Source organism: Neopelma chrysocephalum, unplaced genomic scaffold (genome assembly GCF_003984885.1).
Source record: "Neopelma chrysocephalum unplaced genomic scaffold, ASM398488v2 Primary Assembly neopelma1_24, whole genome shotgun sequence".
NCBI classification, from domain to species: Eukaryota; Metazoa; Chordata; class Aves; order Passeriformes; family Pipridae; genus Neopelma; species Neopelma chrysocephalum.
In genome coordinates this window covers 32,497,278-32,516,058 of record NW_020897693.1, presented here as the reverse complement: position 1 = coordinate 32,516,058, position 18,781 = coordinate 32,497,278, and the positions used below count along the sequence as shown (strand labels likewise).

The following is an 18,781-nucleotide window of genomic DNA, read 5'->3' as shown; positions in this document are numbered from 1 at the left end:
TCCCAGTGAATTTTGACTAATCTATTAAGACAAAAGATCTTCTCAAACTCTTGCCATTTCAATAAAATAATGAAATAGCCATTCAGTTTACTTGCATAATTAATTCATGCTGATACTGTACTTCCATGTTTAATTTACATCCAGTCACAAAAGCATGCAACAAAAATGATTACTCTAGCTTCACAAATTAACTATAAAATTATAAGATATGCACAAGTGATTAAAGCAGCTTATCTAAACTATATTCATATACAGATTTTCACATACAGAAATATCAAATTATTTATCTGTTATCAAAGCAGATTTTATACAAAAATAGGTCTAGGCATTCTTCAATAGCTTTTTAAAATCAAGAAAAAAAGATTAAAACCCCTACAGTGAAATGGTACTGTGACACATACTTAGAGATATATTAAAAAACAAACTTTAGTTTCAATTTGGCCAGATCCTTAAAAATTGTAACCCGTTACTTTAATTATGTACATAGACACAGTGTATGTATAAAATATAAACAGTGTAAAATAAGATAAAAATTCCTAGAAGGCAATTTATGCTATTTTAAAAACCATACAAGCATCAAAAACTTGGTCAAGATCTAGGTTGAAACAGGAATATCCTTCCTCTATGTAAATAGTCTCTGTAGGAATTACTGAGATGTTTTAGCATGTCCTTATCCTGCAGATAATGACTCCAATCTGTCCTACAAACAAAAAAATATGGAAAAAAGGATTTTGTGACATCCACCTGGAATCTGAACCTTAGATGTAGGGAATGGGTATAACTGCTCAAGCACAGTAACGTCAGTTTGAGCCACACTGTACTTGCAAAGCTGAACAAGGAAGCCAGCACAACTCCCCAGCTTGTACAATCCACTTCCAAAGGGGAATAAGAATCGAATGACCACCAAAGTCATTCAACTTTCAGAAAAGGCTAAGTGTCACAGATGCACATCATTTAAGATACTTTAGCTATCCATTGAATTTTTCTCATAGTTGGTTGATTGATGTTTGACTATAATTTCATACCACATATTTCTAAGACTAGAACAGTCCATATTGTTTACCTCATAAGTGTCAGTATTAGACTAATTTATGTTGCTAGTTTTCTTCACTGCTGTACAAGAGTACCACAGCTACTGGTAATTAGCCCAAGAGAAAAACTGTTTCTAGGAATGGGCCAGATCACAAGTATATACCACATGTATTTTACTAACAGAATAGAGTTAGCATTTTGGAAAATGCTTTGCATTATAGCTAGTGAGCTTTTATGTTTCCAAATAAATGTTAAACTCAGAGTATTAAAGCTTTGCCCAGTCCTGCTACTAAGATGCAAATTTAAGCCATAAAAAAAGTTCAAGGACCTCAGTCTAAATAGTTTTGCTTATAAGACTGAAGCTATGTGTCCCTTCTCCCCACATTTGCACTCAGAAACCACTCAGACCTCAGAAGACCAACAGACCTTTTTCAATCAGTTGTTGCTTTATAGCTGTTCAATACAGAAGATGACAAGCCTCTGCACAACCTCTGCTGTTTTCTGTATTTTGCAGGAGTTCTTTATATGGCTCAGTTACCATAATCTTCTTCCTCACGTAATGTAACCTGTAAATAAAAATCACTGTACCAGGGATAAAACCTCATGCTACAGGCAACTATCAATAGGTCTTTGAGGTACTCTATACTGTCAGGAGAAAAATGTATTACTTATGCTTATATCAGAATTACAAATTAATCTCTTTCAGTTACCACCTGTGATCTTTTGGATCAAGAAAGAACCAGAACCTTGAAACTCTGATACCTCCCAAAGCTTTTCACAACTGCTAGCTCTACATTTCTATCATCTTCCCTGGGTCAAAACATCAGTCCTCACTACAACCTCTGCTATTCAACATGTGCTGCACTTCCCTGCTAAATGCTTCAGGCACTACATAAAATCTCTCAAAGGACTCAGGTGCTGATACATAAGGAATGCTGAACACACAGAGGTGGTCTCCACTTTCTTCAGAGCAACTGCCAAATTCAACTGATGCATCAAGCACAGAAAAACACTGGTTATCAGTCATCTTTTCATAATGTTCTCCACACACTGGCAGGTGCAAGACTTGATGTTTCTGTGTTTTGTTTTTTAAAAACATTTAAAGGCCAAGTTTAATGAAGGTTTGTCTTATTTCCCTCACCTTCCAATGACCAGTACACCCACCCTGTTGATTTTACCACTCATTTCACGTTTTATACAAGACTATTAAGCTCCTCTTTTGCTTCTAAGGGCAAACATCCACTGGAATGTCATTTTCTGAACATTTTGTCTTTTCACCTCTACCCTGTATTTCACTGAAAGCTTTACTGTCAAACTTCTGAAAAAGCCCCCTTCTCTCCAAAGAAAACATCCTTTTAACAAGAACATGAACTAAAACTTTGTAACCATGCCCTTTGTGGAGGGGGGGGATGTTTCATAAATGCTCAAGTCAAAAATTTATATTCTTCTGCAGCTTCCTTTTTGTTGCTAATATCACTGCCTCTGCTAGTAGCTATATCAAAATTCAAGAAACACGAAAACATGTCCACTGTAACAATGGCTCAAAACAAAAGGGCATGATCATTCTCAAACAAACCAATGATAGCTTAAGATACATTGTTAATGCCAAATCTACATGTTGCAACTTCATTCATATGTAAGAAGTCACTGTAATAACCAATTGTTGCATAGAAGTCAAATTTCTTCTAAATTACTAAAAAAAAGTTTAAAAATTGATACTTAGTGAAGTAGATTATATTTATCTAAATTTACAAATTTCTCCCTCAAAAAATTAAGCTGTATATCTATACAAGTGTCTATCATCAATGCTGCTACAAATTTACAAAATGCTTTTCATAACACATTCTAGAATAGAGTACTTTTACTCTTGAGAAGTTATGTTACTACTTGTACTTACTCTGGTTTGAATGGAGTTAACTTCCTTCATAACTGCCCACATCGTACTGTGTTTTGGGGTTACAGCTAAACCAGTGCTGATAACATACCACTGTTCTGACTATTGCTTACACTGCTTCCACAGCATCAAGGCTTTCACTTTCCCCAACTCTGTCACTCCAGAGTAGACTGGGGCTGGGCAAGAAGTTATGAGTGGACAGAGCTGACCTGAACTGGCCAAAAGGATATTCCGTATCGTATAATGTCAAGCTTAGCAACACAAACTGGGGTAAAGCAAGAAGGGGGTGTGTGGTTTGTCTTCCAAAGCAGCTGTTGCTCAGAGAGTGGCTGGACATTGGTACGATGAGGGTGAGAGGCAGCGCGTGACTGTTTGCATCATTTGGTTTTTTTGGCTTGTTTGGTTGGTTTGTTCTTCCTTATTTTTCCTTGTCTTATTAAACTGCCTTATGCCTTAGACTATGAGTTTTCTTTCACTCTCCTGCCTGCTGGGGGGAGCAGTGAGCAACCAGTTGTCTGGGTGCTTAGCTGATGGTTGGAGTCAACCCACGTGTGACTGTTCATTTTCTCCCTTCAAGGCACAAGGATATTCACAGTTGTGGTTTATGTCTGTTTTTCAAAAAGGCATTGAAACAGTAACAATCTGGAATACTGCCTAGAGCTTCCTCTCCAAAGTGCAACAAACAAGTGGGTTTGAATGACTGGAGTAGTGCTGTATTAATTTGCTATCATGAACCATACAATAGTTTAGGTTGGAAGGGACCTTGAAGATCATCGAGGTCCTACCACCCTGCCATGGGCAGGACATCTTCCACTAGACCAGGCTGCTCAAAGCCCCATCCAACTGTGTGCCATGTTAAAGAAAATCCCTGATTTCATTTTTGCAAGCCATAAGCAAAAGTGACTACTAACCACTAAAACAAATAAAGCAAACCAAATGACACAAATCCAGCAGAATTCTAACTCAATAATTTATTTTTGACAAATGCTTTCACAATCTCACCTTTTAGTCCATTCCCTAATATCTGAATGCCAGTTTCACACACGTAATGAACAGCAGGTCGAAACACATTTCCAAAGATTATTTCATATTACAACTTAGCTCAGTATTCATATAGTCATCAGACAAATCTGCAGGCTTTGAGAATGACTTAATTTTTCTTTTGAGATATAAGGTACTGTACAGGAGTGTTACTGCATAGAAATATTAGTCAGAGCAAGAACACCGTGGACCCACACCCTTCCCATTGTTTTGAAATGTAAACATTAAAACACTTGGAATTTCAAATAAAAAATGCAGGGTATATGTTATAAAATTGCGTACCTGTTACAATCACAGAATACTACTAATCTGGCAGATATTTTAAGCACATACTTATTGGCATGAACACAACAAAAAAACCCACAAGAAGAACAAAACCTTACCACCTGTTATCTCTCAAACATTATCCTCCTCTCTCCCTTTAAAATTAAGAACTGTATCGCACATTTTCAAATAAAATCAGCACCTTGCTATTTAAGAACTGTTCTCGCATTAGAGTAACTTGTCTACATACAAAACTGCATCAGGTAAACTGATCTCTAAAGGAAGTTGCAAACAACCTGGATATTTTTCACAGTTTTACAAGTGGCCCACACCAATGTCAACAAACCAAGTCCACTGTAACATTTAGTTGAACCAAATAGTACATCTCTGGGCTGCAGGTGTGGACACACACCATGCAAAACAGGGAATATGCAACATTAGCTACCGTTGATTTTGAATTTCTGAACTGCACCATTTGATAATTTTCCATACTCAAGAATACACTTTAAAAAAGATCAGCTGTTAGCATCAGTGAGGAGCAAAAATACAAAACTAAATCCCAAAATTTAAATTTTAATCTGCTTTGTAAGTTTCTTTAGAGCTTCTCACAGGCCCTGTTTTCAATGGCCTCAACCAAGACTTGCCTAAGGACATGCAGTTGACTCAGAACTTAAATGAAAAAGGAAAACACGTGGCACATTAGAGGCCTCTCATACTTGCAGAACTCTGGAACAGATCAGGATATTTCACCTATCACCTGTCCCCCATGAACATTGCAAAACTGTCCCTAAGCATCTGAGCATACAGTACTTGCACAGCTAATACTAGACATTTAATTTTAAAACCATGTTCATTTATTACATATAAATAAAACATATCACAGATACATGCTCAAGAAGCCCCTCCTGCCTGACGCTCAGGTCGGAAAGGTTACAGGTATGCTCACCAGCTTGTTCAAGGCTGGCTGCTGGGACAGGGCTCCATCTACTGGTGTGTGATCCTGCATGCCTATGGGAAGAACTGGTGGGGAAAAAACCAAATCAAAATCTCAACAGCTATTTCACATCTCTGTTTCCTAATGAGATATTCGGAAGACATAATATCAAGCTATTCAGAAAACACTACTAGTTAGAAAAAAACAGGCAACCAAATACAGGTACTCACACATGTTAGTGTGTTGTACACATATGAACTCACACATACTATGCCCGTTGTATGCATATGAAATCTTTTAATATCCCTTAATATTTACAAAATGTACCTCAAAAACTGTTCTAAAGAAGCACCATTTTTCTACAAGACGAAGCATATGACTACACTTTCCCAATCCAGATGTAAAGCTTTATTGTTTCTTCTTAAAGCAAGCAAATAAGCAAACAGATAACTCTCAAAACCCACTGAAAATTGTGTAATATTTGCACAATTTAAGGCACTAGAGGTAGTTTTCTTTTTCCTTAAGATAAGGCAACTCATCAAACATACAGAAGCAAAAAAGTTTCAGTAGGAGACTGCTATCAGTATTCACCAAGGGTATTTCTGCACAACAGCAGCTACAGCTATAGCATGTCTAACTTTAAAGATTGACTCCTGCTGTCACATGCAGCATTTCTCAAATTGAGCCATTTAAACCTTGCCTTACTAAGCCCACTGTGCCTTCAACTCATACCTGAGAGTGAAAAAGAGCAGTATCTTTTCCTCCCCAGGACTCTCTGTGCCCATCAGCCAAGACTGCTGCGCTCTGGCTGCAGAAGAGCAGCCAGAACAGAAATCAGCAGCAGTTCAGGGAGCTACCCGAGCTCACTCTGAACAAGCTGACCGTGGTGAGAAATTAGATGGCGTTTGCCCAAGCTGCCATCACATCTAGGTAGCAAGGGCCAACAAACCAGCTGACTGGTCCCCCCAGTCCCATTCTCCAAGGCATGTCTAGCAAGATCAGCAGCTAAACTTAAAACCCAGTGCAAACAAAAGGGACAGTGCAGGAAATGGACAGTGAGCTCCACAACTCCACCCCACCTCTTTTCTTTAAACATTCTGCCTTACTCTCAACACAATATTGAAGGCACCTAAGTGGGGCTCAGTACAGAGTAAGAGAATCTTGGAAATACCCACATCTCTCACACAGTATCTAAAACATAGGAAAAGATGAGACTAGTCAGGAACACCTGGAAACAACAGATGGTCACAGCAAGAAGGTAGGAATGGAGCGTGGAGCAATAAAACCGAGGCTCTATGTAATATCCTATAACACAAGGATAACTGGTGAACCAGGACATCAGGGAATTCACACAGTTCCTCCTGGGGCTCAGTTTTCCCAATTTAGCTTGCTGCCCATAAATTACAGTTGAAGAGACTAATGGAAAAAAATCTCCTACAATGAACTTGCACAACATCACAGAATGAGAATACTGTCTTTTTTCCTCTTTTATTTTAACTTTAAGGAAAAGCAAATTTCAAACCTTGAAGGTGGCTTTTCACTTGCTAAATTCAAATTTTAATCAAACTGCATTTTAAAATACAACTGAGCAGAACTATGGGGTTGCTGATGTCTCTTTAAGGAAAATGACATCAGTGCAGGCTACACTTGAGAAGGATATAGGTGTGGAACTACATCCTTTTTCATCATACGGTCAGGTGCAAAGTGAAAAGTTTAACTTCAAGATTCCTGTGGTCTAATGAAAATAAATACCATTACAAACAGATCCAAAACCACAGACATATTAAATACTGTTTGTCTGTCTTCAGATATAGATCATGGGAACAAAGATATTTAATTACTTCAAGGTTAATTTTGATTTCATTTGATTCATTTTGATTTCATAAACAGGTAAGCTGTTTACACTGCCAGCAACCTCCTGGTATTCTGACAACTAGCAGAGGCAGAAAAAATAAACGAAAAAAGTGGAAAAAAGTCAATTAGCATTTACGAGAAGAGTTTTAAATTGGTATCTAAGCATTTGACTGGCCTATTTTGATTACGCTGAGCAACTAAATGTCTACAATACAAGAAGAATCACTCATCTAGTAATATTTGTAATAAAGAAAATTCAATTCAAAATCAGAACACATTTCCATAGCTCTACAAAAAGAGCTACAAAACTTTCAACAAATCTTAAATTTGTAGAGGACATTTCACAGTGTCAGTTTCCTCATTACAAGGAAGTTACCATGGAGCAAACTGGTCAAGTGTTTATGTCAAACTTCAGACAAGGAAAACCACATCCTAATACTCTGCTATAATAGCAAATGGAAAAACTGCCTGTATCTGTGCACACACAAAAGGTACACTATAGAAAAGCATGATGAAAAATACTGCTTTGTTTCTCATGCTCATATCTAAAAATTTACACAACCAATTTAGCACATTCTCACTCACTAAGCACCTAACGCTAAAATGCCTGTAGAACCTTAAATTTTATTTACTTGAATGTGAACCACGAGAACAACACATTGAGAAACAGCATCTTAAGGCAAGTCCAACTGCGGATCAAAGAAATTTTAAATTAAGAACAGTACTAAATTGTGCCTTTCTAAAAGTAAGACTAATAACTTTATTAAACTATTTTACTGATACTAATGATTTTATTATATCAACACCACTAATGATATTTTAGGATGGGTATAATTTAGGCAACTACAACAAGCATAAATCATAATATCCAAACAGGACACTGCATTAGATACATATCTTCACATTTTGCCATCTAATCTCTCTCAAACAGCAATAGCTTTTTTAAAGAAATACATAATTAGCTATCATACCATTACTAAGAGTGCTTAAAAAAAGAATACATATTTGTGTGTAACTTCTTTCAACAGCACTGAAGAGGCCACTGAAATGTCTTAGATTTTTTAATAATGGTCAGTCAATGTTCTCAGATCTTGGTAACTAGGCTTATCATTTTGGCAGTCAATGATGCTCCTAAGATTAATGAATTTTTTTCTATAATACATAGAAAAAAGCCAACAAAAACACAGCACAAACCATTTTTTTATTTCCTATCAGATGTAACAGGTAAGCACTAACAATTGTTCCACTTTCTTACCTGTTGATACAACAAAATTAACAAGGAGAGAGAGTCGAACACATACGTTATGAAATAGTGCAATGAAAGAAAGCCAAAGCAGAGCTGATTACTCCCAAAGGAAACAAGTGAAGGACATCTTAAAAAGAATGTTCATAATATGAAGACCTATACATATTTAACTTTGTGCATGAAAAACTGAAACAAGACAAAATAGTATTTTAAATTGTGTAACCATTCTGCAAAAAAAGAAATATTTTAATACTTTTCATTTCCATGCACCTCAACAGCCATGCCTTGGAAAGCTCTACTCCCTTTTCCCCAAGCCAATCTAAGCTTAGTGTCATTCACTTGCTGAGCCTTGGGGACTCCAAATCGCGCATCCCCGCATGGACAGCTTGGCTCCCCGTATCCCCAGCTGCGGAGCGGGCGGTAGGTCGGGCAAGCCGGGGGAGGGAACATTAACCCAGCCCAGGGGCTGCCACGGCACACGCAGCCAGTGGGTGCAGCAAGGGCCCGGCGGCGGTGCGGCCCCGGGGGCGGAGGAGGCGCGGAGGCCGGGTAGGGCCGCTTGCCCGCGGGGAGGCGCTGAGGGCAGAGCGGCTCCTCCTAACGCCGCCTCGGCGGGACGCGACGCCACTGCCAAGCCCTGCCGCAGGGGATGGGGTGAGTTTCCCCCCAGCGCCGCGGGGCAGCCCCGGGGAGCGCCCCCGGCCCGTTACCTGCGCGCTCCGGCCCCGCCGCCGCCGCCGCAACAACAAAGCCGCGAGAGGCGGGGGGAGGGGCGGGCGCGCACCCGCCGCCTTCGGGAGCGCGCAGCGGCGGGGCCGCGGCCCGTGGGCGGGGCGAGGCGGCGCGGTCGCGGGGCTGGGGCGGGGCCGGGCCGGGCGGGGTGCGGGGCTCGAGGGGTTGGTTGGCGGGAGTATCGCCTGCCCGCCCTTTCTCCGGTCGGGCAGTTGTTTCTTTTAGCGCTGTTAGTGCTGGGGTGCTGCCTAGGCTGGCCAGGGACGGAATTCCCCACTAAGGGACGCAGTAACCACAAATGGAGAGACAGACCCTGCCAGGGATATCGAGGAGGAGAATGGAGTGGTGCTCATGTACTGGTTTGGGAAGAGGCCATATGGAAATGAGATTAAGCCTAGAAGTGCTTTATGAAACCTGCACAAGTGGGAAGGTTGCCCTTTTTGGAGGGAGGAGAGAGGAATGGATGGATGTGCCATATATAAAAAAGACTGTCAGCAGAGGAATTGAATTGTGTTGAGGTGCACAGATCTGGGGTTTGAATACTGTGAGACAAACTTAATAGTTTCCTAACAAGACTAGAGTTTATTTTTTTAAGGAGCAGGTTACTATTCTGTAAACATCTGTGTAATTTACATGCGCTGTGACCATTGTTTTTCAGTTTGTTCATGTAAACCTTTTTGTTGCAGTGACACTTTCTGCAGAGAACAAATCTAAGTGACCAGTTTCTGCATCCTCTGATCAACTGTAAGTTCTCTTTGCTGTGGAACTACTGTTGCAAGTCCACCTTAATACTAGATTTGCTATTTGAACCAAAGGGAACACTGTACAGGAACATCTAAATCTCTGGAACTAAAAAGTAGCAATGCTTCAGCATCTGATTCTTGAGGATAGGGAACACCGGAGGCTTGATGATCCTACTATATTTATTGAGCAGCAGTCTCAAAGAGCCCAACCAAGGGAACTAAAGCAAATGCTAATGAAACATTGAAGTTGAGATTTTAATTACTTAAAGGTCAGCACATTCAAGGTCTATCAGTTTAAGGGAGTTATTCTGTATTCCTACAGTGATGCCCACTCAGCTCTTACAAAGATAAAAAAATTCACATTACTGTTTATTTGTTGATGCATGCAAATTACATAACTGAATGTTATACCTGAATATTATTCCTTTTTGCAATTAGAGTCTTGGTCTTTTAACACTTCTCTGTATATTTTCTATGTTCCCATCACTTTCAGTAGCAATAAACCCTTTGTTTTTTTCTAACTTTTGTCCTACATTACAAAAGGCTACATTTCCTTTCAAGCTTGGAACCTCTACTCAGTTAGCAACATTTGTTGCTAGACTATCACAAAACACTCACAGGCACTCTGCAAACTAATGTATCAGAATACCCGTACGGCTGAACTATCTTGTCTTTCAATGGTGCTGCCGCTGGGAATGAGCCCATGCTGACCCCACGCTGACCCCACGTTGTACTCTGGCATCTTCCAGAAAAGCACAGTTTGGCCTTGCTGCAAGCAGTGTTGGGGTCTGTCAGCACTGGTGCTATATCCCAGCCCTTCAAGCTCATGCCCTGGCACCGTTTTATTTACTAAGATGGGCCAACAGGTCCGTGTAACATATGTAATAGTTACACTCAAAGTGACAAAATACCCCTGTCCTTTGAACATCGAGGAGCTGGATCTAACCTTTAGACCAAAGGTTTTAAAAGAACAGCATGCTTCAGAAACAGCCTGTGAGCCGAGCGGCACAAGGGACCCTTCCTAGAAGTGGAGCAGTAGGGGATCTGCGGGTGTTAGCTGGGTCCCAGCAGCGGTGGGGAACAGGACTGCAAGTATGCGCTGTATGGCACCAGCCCCGAGGCGGGAGGACACGGCCCGAGCCCGAGGAGGCGTCTGGCCTGCCTTCCCCCGACGGCTCCCTGACAGCCGCCAAAGCCTCGCTCCCCGCCCCAGCCTGGGCGATTCCAGCGCCGGCCGCCCCGGCTGTGCCCTAAGAGAGAGAGGCTGCCGTTTTCCCGGCTGGAAGCGACCGGAGAGCGATTTCTCCGCTGCGATCGCCAGCCCGTGCCGTGCCCGGGGCCGCCCTCTGCCCGCCGGCTGCCAAAGGTCGCCGCAGGGCCCCGCGGCCCGGCGCCCCCGCCCCCCGGCGGTCGCGGCCCCCCGTCCCGCCCGCAGATAACCGCGGGCCCGCCGCCTCCCCCGCTCTTTCCCCACCCGCCCGGCGCGGACTCGATCTCGGCTTGGCAGCCGCTCTCCAGGCGCCGGCTGCCTCTCGTCGTCGCCGCGGCGCAGTCAAGGATGGCTCGGCAGCGCGGGGGCTTTCTGCAGGAGGCCTCTCACCAAGTCGTCGCCGGAGGCTCGGCGGGTGAGTGGGCACGTCCCTCCTGGGCGGGAAGGGTCTGCCCGGCCCCCGCCGGCGCTTTGCCAAGTTGAGATGCAGAGGCAGGGTCGCCGCCGCCCCCTCGCCGCGCTGCTCAGGCGGCGGAGCGGCGGCGGGGAACGGCCCGGCTCAGCGGCGGCTCCTCCCCCGCCGGGCGGCGCGGACGAGCCCCGGAGGCGACCCACGGCCCGGGGTCCCGGAGGCAAGTTCTGTAACGGTGCTCGGCCCGCCGGGGGGTGAAGGGGGATGAAGGGGCGCCTTCCCTGCTCCGCTGTGTATCTGCGCTGCACACGCCCTGCAGCCCCTCGCGTGATAAGGGAGGCAGGCGGGCCCCCTTCAACGGCAGCAGCCGCCCGTGTCCCCCGCCCGCATGGCTGGAGCCGCGCTCTATGGAGTCCACAGCAGGGATCCGCCTGCCGTGCCTTGATGCGGGACAGAAAACGTGGCTCCCCTGCCCAGACGCCTTCCCCGTGGCACTCTCCGTCGCTGCGTTATAGAGAAACCGATGCATGGCTACAGTTTAATAATGAAAGCAATGCTGGCTAATTTCTTCCAGTTTTTTACCTAAATCGAAATAAAACCGAAATATTCAAGTCAGCCCAGGATGTAGGGGATTTTTACACAATATCCTGCTCTTTCGGTGTGTATAAGTAAATTCTGTTAATATTTCAACTATCTAGTGTGTTTTTAATTATTCTTTAGTGTTTCTTGAGGTCTAAATGCTGTTTGTCATATTATGTTTTACATGAAAGAGGAAAGCTACATGGTAATGCTTTCCATAAGGTCCTCAAGGAAAATTCTCCCATGGGTGAGTCCTGTGGGACCGTGACACTACATATGAGCTGGTCTTCCATTCCCTCTAATTCTCTTGCTATCCCTGAATGCACTTCTGTGCATTCCTGCCACCAACACATATTTGAGCACTTTCTTTTCATGCCAGTGACTCTCTATGCCCTTTGTTTTCAACCTTCTGCTTTGACAGAGAGGGATGTCATAGCAGAAGTGGAGTCTTCTGTCCTGACCCTTTCAGTGTATTGTATGACTGTTTATGCAGCTCTTCTGCAGCCTTGGAAATTGTAAAGCTTTTTTAGATTCTGCTTGGTACCACCCCACTCTTCCTTTAGGAGGGAAAGGGAAGGTTTAATCTGTGCTAGCCTGTTGAAGGCCCTTCATACCTGAAAGGATACTGGGGTGTTTTGCCACCACATGTTTTGCAAGATGACAGATTTATCTACCCATGGCAGTGGGCCTGTGCCTTAGTGATTCATATTGATCTAACACAGTATCTTTCCATCCTCTGACAGTAGCCTGTTTTTGTTACAGGCTCTCTTTGTTCATAGAACAGACTGTCTAACACACCAGAAAGAAAATTGTCATTAGATAAACACAAGCTTTTACTTTGTGTTTAGAAAGACTTCAGAAAGCCTTTGTGTTTGAGGGTGATGTAGAGAAAAGACAAAATGAAAACTGCATGCTGATCTGGTAGGCATACATCTTGAGGTAAGAGAATTCTCAATTCAGGGAGACAACTGATCTGTACTTAACTCTTTTAAAAAAGTATATTGCAAGAAGCATGTTGTATCTAGTCCAGACGTAATGCTGAAGATGCTTGCATCCTTTTGCTTAGTCTCCTGTCAGGCAGCCAGGTTCATTAGCTCCATCGCTAGCCTTAAATGTGTACAGAAACTTCTACTCATTGGTTTTGAAATAAACCAATAATGACTGTTCTCTAAGTCTGAACAACTCTAAAATTGTACCAGGATTATTAGATGTATGGCTCAAAGTGGGAGTTCTAAGGTGTTAGAGGGAAATGGCTCAAACTTGAAAACTTGCTTGACAGATGCTTAAAGCTCAATGGTGTTTTCCTGTTAGTTTATAGAGAGGGTAGAAGAGGAAGGCTGTAGCTTTGAGGTCTTCAGTCTTAAGGTTGCGTTTGTCAGGCAAGAGTGGATCCAACATGGAAAGGTGGAAGCAGAAAAAAAAAGGATGGAGGGCATGAGTTATTGATGGTGTACTTAGTATTTCATCCCAGTGAGGGATTTGGTTGCCTGACCTTAGTTTCCCAGTGACGGTTAGACCACACTGTATTCCTTTTGGCTGCAGAAGAACATAGGACTCCAGTAGGTGCTTTGTCATATTTCCTGGTCTTATGAGAATGTCACAGACATCCTAGAGTGGCCTTGCTGTCTGTACCACAGTCTAGTATTTAGAAGGAAACTGAAAAAGAAAATCATCGTTAGTTAAGCACAAGGAATGTATGAAGCTGTTTCTAAGAACGATGCTCTAAGTTGGAATCTGTCAAAACAGCGATAGGCATGTAGTGAGGTGGTTGGGAATGAATGGCACAGCCCAATAGGTGTAATTGAAGGGTCAGAAATAATTGTCTGCATAAGTAAAATGAGAGATAATTTAGCATCTGAATGTCTGATGCAAAGGGATCTGATAAGAAGTAATTCTGCTAGGTCGAGTGGAAAATTATTAGATAAGCCTAAGCTGTCAGAACAGGAAGAAAGGATTTTTTGATGCTTTATGGAAGATGACAGGACATGCTCATGGCCTTAATAAAGGTGGGGAAGAGGAAAGAAAGAAATCAAGCATGACCCCTAGTCTACAGGACTGATAAAATGGAAGATACTGGCATGCTGAAGGAAGGAGAAAGGAAAGTATTCAGTATTTTAAAGGAAAATATTTAAACATATGGTTAGCTGTCATAGGCATTTCTAAGTTAAACTTTAATCTCTCTGTGCTGTAATTGAACTGTAAAACTCAAGCATGACAGATCTCATGAATACTTTTTCTGCAGCAAAAGGTGCATCTGCTTTTGCGTGGCTTGTAATCTGACTTCATGTGAAATGGAAAGCTCTGCTTCCTGAGGGTGAACTAAATCTTAAATATGAACAAAATGTTACTTGATTTTGGCTTATGTTCTTTCTGCTGCCATTGTTTGTTCCTATCTTTCAGATTACCAAATGAAGGTTAAAAGCATAATTGAAAATACTTGGTTTTGTTTGCTTGTCTGAGTGAGGAACAGGACTTTGATTGAAATGTAATTGGGACACTTCGTTAATAAGTTCAGGCCCTTCTAGTACAGTGAACTGTAGGCATACTCCTTTTCTCTAGTGGTTACTTAGTAAGCTAAGGCATGTGTGGAATTTATAACAAAAAATTAAACAGAAAATAAACTCTCTAAACTGTAAGAATCACTGTGAAAAGAACAACTTGGGAATCTCTGATTTCCTTAGATTTGTAGCAGTTCTTCAGAAGGTTATTTGAGAAGTTCAGTCAATGCAGGGTTCAAATCACAAGAAGAATCCTTGTTTTGCCTGCCTGTATGAAAAAAGTCAGAAATTAAAACAATAGTGTTGCATACAAAGTTGATGGATATTTCTTTCCTCATGGAGAGGAATTGAATAGTGCAAAGTATGTTATGTGATACCCAGGTCAATTTGTCAAGACATCCTTGTAAGAGAGTGTTGGGTCAGTTCGCATGAGGAAGTACAAATGTCATAAACAATTGTACAGATACCCTTGGCACAGTGAAGGCCAGTGGCTGAATATAGTTACCCTAAAGGTTTTAGGATGTTGCTACTTGGCATAGGTGTGTTCTTGTTTTTTAATAACAAAAGACTGCAGATGGAGCTAAAACCACGAGTAACATAAATAAAATTTAGTTTATATTTTATTGTATGATCACCTCTCTTTCTTCCATACATGTGCAAATAACATATAAACATTTTTAAATTTTGAAGGTAAAATTTTGAAGAATTTTTTTAATATATGTAGTGATAGATACAGAGATGAAATGTTTTTCAAATCTTTAATATTTAACTGATCTTTAAATACTTTGCTGCTGTAATTCAGTGTGTTTCTTTGCCTAATTCCATTTAATAAATGAACCTGAACCATTGGCTCTCTTACTGCAAAATGAATATGGAAAAGTCAGAATAAAATTAGCTTTAAAATAAAATAACTACTTTGTAAGAATAATTGACGCTGGTCTCTTTTTTCCCCTGTTCTTCATATTTTCATGAAACAACAGGGTTTCTGCCTGGCTGGACCTCTTGGCTTCAGTTTTTGGTTGTTTTTTTTAAGAGTTAGGTTTCCAGCTGCATTGAAACCTATTGGGATTTTGGAGTCTAATTCTTTTAAGCTCCTTTGAAAGTAAAGTCTTTTCTTTTGAGAGGTGCTTATTTCAGGAGTAGACAAAGTTGCTTACCCTGGATAGCAGCAACTCCTTTGAATCGGATCTCTAAGCAGGAAAGCCACTTGTCGAAGTAAAACTGTCAAATGCGAATACAGTATTAAAAACAGTGTTTGGTCTTCATACGGCTAGAGGCATTAGGCAGACAAACATTGTTACAAGGTATGCTAACCAGCTTACTCTGTGAAACACCTTAGGTTGTTTGGTCCCTATGAATGGGAGAGGGAGTGGGATGGATGTACAGGAAGCACTTTAAACAGCAGGAAAATTGTCTATCCCCACTCCCCCCCCCGGGTTTAACTAATTTGTTTTTATTATTTTTCTGACAGTTTTATGGGAATTAAAGTTAGGAGCAGTCTTCTATGTTTTCTTGGGTGCTCTTTTCCTGCTTTTAAGCCATGCAATTTGCATTCCCATGTTACTAAAATAATCAGTTAATGCTCAGAGGTAATTTCAACTAGCTGAATACTAGTAACTACCTTGATTTGAAACCATAATATTTTAAAATGCTTAAACCTGCTTTTCTCTGAAGTCTCTTAAGGCTGAAATATTATCTGAGGCCACAGTACATGCTCAGTGTCTTTCACTGCCTTGATTTGGTGTTTCGGATGTTAGCAAAGACTTTGTATTAAAAAACTAAGGATGGGAAGCAGTCAAATAATATTAGTTTCAAGGAAACCTTCTACAAGTTAAAATATTCCAAGGGAATGCACTTGCTGCAACCAATGAAGCCAATTTTCTCTGCTAGTCTGAGAAATTAATAGTGTGTTTACCTAGTGTTGGACTTGGAGGTTTGGAGGGGAGTTGCTTGGTTGGCAATAAGGTGAGGAGAACTTCGGGTGAAGAGAAGACCAAAAGAAAATTAAGGGTGTATAAGCTGAGATATAAGATATCCTGAACCTCTTCTAGTATGCTTGTAGAAATCAGGAGGACATGGAGACAGTCAGGAAGTTAAGACTTGGAAAGATTTCTATCTGTTTCTGCTCAGACAACCATCTACCCATGCTATGTTTTGTGAAACATGCTGAAAAGAAAATGTGCATTACTTTTCAAGGTCTTTGCAACCCCTATTACCTTCATCATTATGCAGTTCAAAGAGGACAGGACAGTATTCAGGACAGTTTGACTTCAGCAGGTCTCTGGGAATAAGGAACAACCACCAGGGAAACTCAGAGAAACTCACGCTAGTTTTGAAGCCGGTATGATTAAATTGCTAGCTTTGGTCTCCTCGATGCTTAAAACCCATGTAACGTGATATTTTCATCTCATGAGAATATAGCTCCACGCTGCAGACCAATGCTAGTTGAGGTATCCAAAATGCTGTGTAATGAAACAGCTGAAGTTACCTTGTGAACCCAGTGGAAATTTTTAAGAGTATTTCCCCACCTACTACAGCATTTCAAACTTTAATTCTGTAACATTTTTCAGTCTCTGAGCATTCCCTTTTCTACCAGCTGATAATACTAAAAATACACCCCTGAATCTGAAAGCCAGATTGAACTGTTTGCTTTGTATACTTCTAACTTAATTAAATGTTTTCGTGTTGCCTTAGAAAACCTTGTTTAATTTCAGTGGAAGCTGATCCTCATGAGCTTTCATATACTGTGCTGAATATGCAAAGCTGAAAGCTAGCAAAATTCCTCTAAAATTTCATTGAGTTATGTCAAAGAAAGACCATCCTTGACATATGTTTAAAAGAAACAAATGAAAATTTCTATGTAGAACCATGAAATCATAGAATGGTTTGAGCTTGGAAGGGACCTTAAAGATCATTTAGTTCCAATCCCCCTACCATGGACAGGAATGCCACTCATTGGATTTGTTGTTTGCTCAGGGCCCCAGTTTGCTCAGGGCCTCATCCAGCCTGGTCTTGAACGCTTCCAGGAATGGGGCATCCACAACCTCTCTGGGCAACCAGTTCCAGCACTTCAGCACTCTGAGTAAAGAATTTCTTTATAACATTTAATCTAAAGCTTCCCTCTTTCGGTTTAAAGCCCTTGCCCCTTGTCCTGTCACTGTCAGTCTGTATAAAAAATCTCTCTCCCTCCTTTTCATAAGCCCCCTTCAGGTACTGGAAGGCCACAATAATGTCTCCCCAGAGTCTTTTCTTCTTCATGCTGAACAACCCCAGCTCTCTCAACCTGTCTTTACCTCTAAAGAGGTGCTCCAGCTTGTTATCCTCTTTGTGACCCTCCTCTGGGCCTGCACTAACAGGTCCACACCTTTCTTCTGCTGAGGACCCCAGAATTGGATTACAGCACTCCAGGTGAAGTCTCGTGAGAGCAGAGGGGCAGAATCACCTCCCTCTACCTACTGGTCATGCTTCTTTTGATGCAAACCAGGATAGGGTTGGCTTTCTGGCCTGCAAGCACACACTGTTGGCTCAGGTCCAGCTTTTCATCCACAAGAATCCCCAAGTCCCTCTCTGCAAGGCTGCTCTTGATGACTTCTTGTCCCAGTCTCTACCATGTCTGGGGTTGCCCTGACCCAGCACTTGGACTTCTTGAACTTAACAAGTCCCACTTCTCAAGTTTGTCCACGTTCCATCCCTCTGTTGTGTCAACTGCACCACTCAGCTGCATATCGTCTGCAGACTTGCTGAGAGTGCACTTGATTTCTCTGTCTGTGTCACTGATGAAGACTTTGAAGAGCACTGGTCCCAAGATAGAGCCCTGAGGGACACCACTCATCACTGGCTTCCACCTAGATACAGAGCCATTGACCAAAACTCTCTGGCTGTGTCCAGGATGAACTGATGTTTTTTGATCAAGTCCTTGCAGTGTAGTAACAAGTTATGAACACCCATTTGGAACTCTTAAATGTGTTTCATGCTATGTGGTTTTCTTAAATGTGACAGCTTTTACGTGGTGGTTAAGATATGAATTAATTTTTACATGTTTATGTAACAGTGACAGAAACAAACTAAGAATTTTCATAACTTCTAGCATGTCATGACACCTGTTGTATGCTTAGGACTTTCTGTAGAAACTGGGACCCTGAAAAGAATTTGGTTTTGATCTATAGACTTAGAAATTGCTTATAACAAACTGCTTGTAGAACTCGGGGGTTAAATTTTAGACTAAGCTAGTGTTGCCTTGCTTTGGTACTGACTCTTGGTTTGACAATCCTGCAACAACTTCATCAGTTCTACTATGTCTTTGTTCCAAGAGCAACACTGAGGAAAGTGAGTAGGTGGCTCA

General features: G+C 41.7%; 2 protein-coding genes across 9 annotated transcripts in view; one reads left to right on the top strand and one right to left on the bottom strand.

The window, feature by feature from the left end:
- MIPOL1 (mirror-image polydactyly 1) overlaps positions 1 to 9,021 on the bottom strand; it is a 195,361-nt gene extending 186,340 nt beyond the window's left edge. The window contains exons 1-3 of one of the 6 annotated variants that reach the window (XM_027671025.1): positions 8,976 to 8,993; positions 5,178 to 5,251; positions 1,459 to 1,598 (exon numbers count right to left, since the gene is read on the bottom strand). The gene's annotated coding sequence lies outside the window, so the exon portion shown is untranslated. Of the gene's footprint in view, positions 1 to 1,458; positions 1,599 to 5,177; positions 5,338 to 8,975 lie in introns of those variants that run through there. The other 5 variants (XM_027671016.1, XM_027671048.1, XM_027671082.1 and 2 more) reach the window with 5 other exon arrangements.
- SLC25A21 (solute carrier family 25 member 21) overlaps positions 8,828 to 18,781 on the top strand; it is a 257,554-nt gene continuing 247,600 nt past the window's right edge. The window contains exon 1 of one of the 3 annotated variants that reach the window (XM_027671102.1): positions 8,828 to 8,919. Coding sequence is in view for 1 of the 3 variants with exons in the window: in XM_027671087.1 (XP_027526888.1) it covers positions 11,299 to 11,365 (67 nt within the window). In the remaining 2 variants the exon portion in view is untranslated. Of the gene's footprint in view, positions 8,920 to 11,211; positions 11,366 to 18,781 lie in introns of those variants that run through there. The other 2 variants (XM_027671087.1, XM_027671111.1) reach the window with 2 other exon arrangements.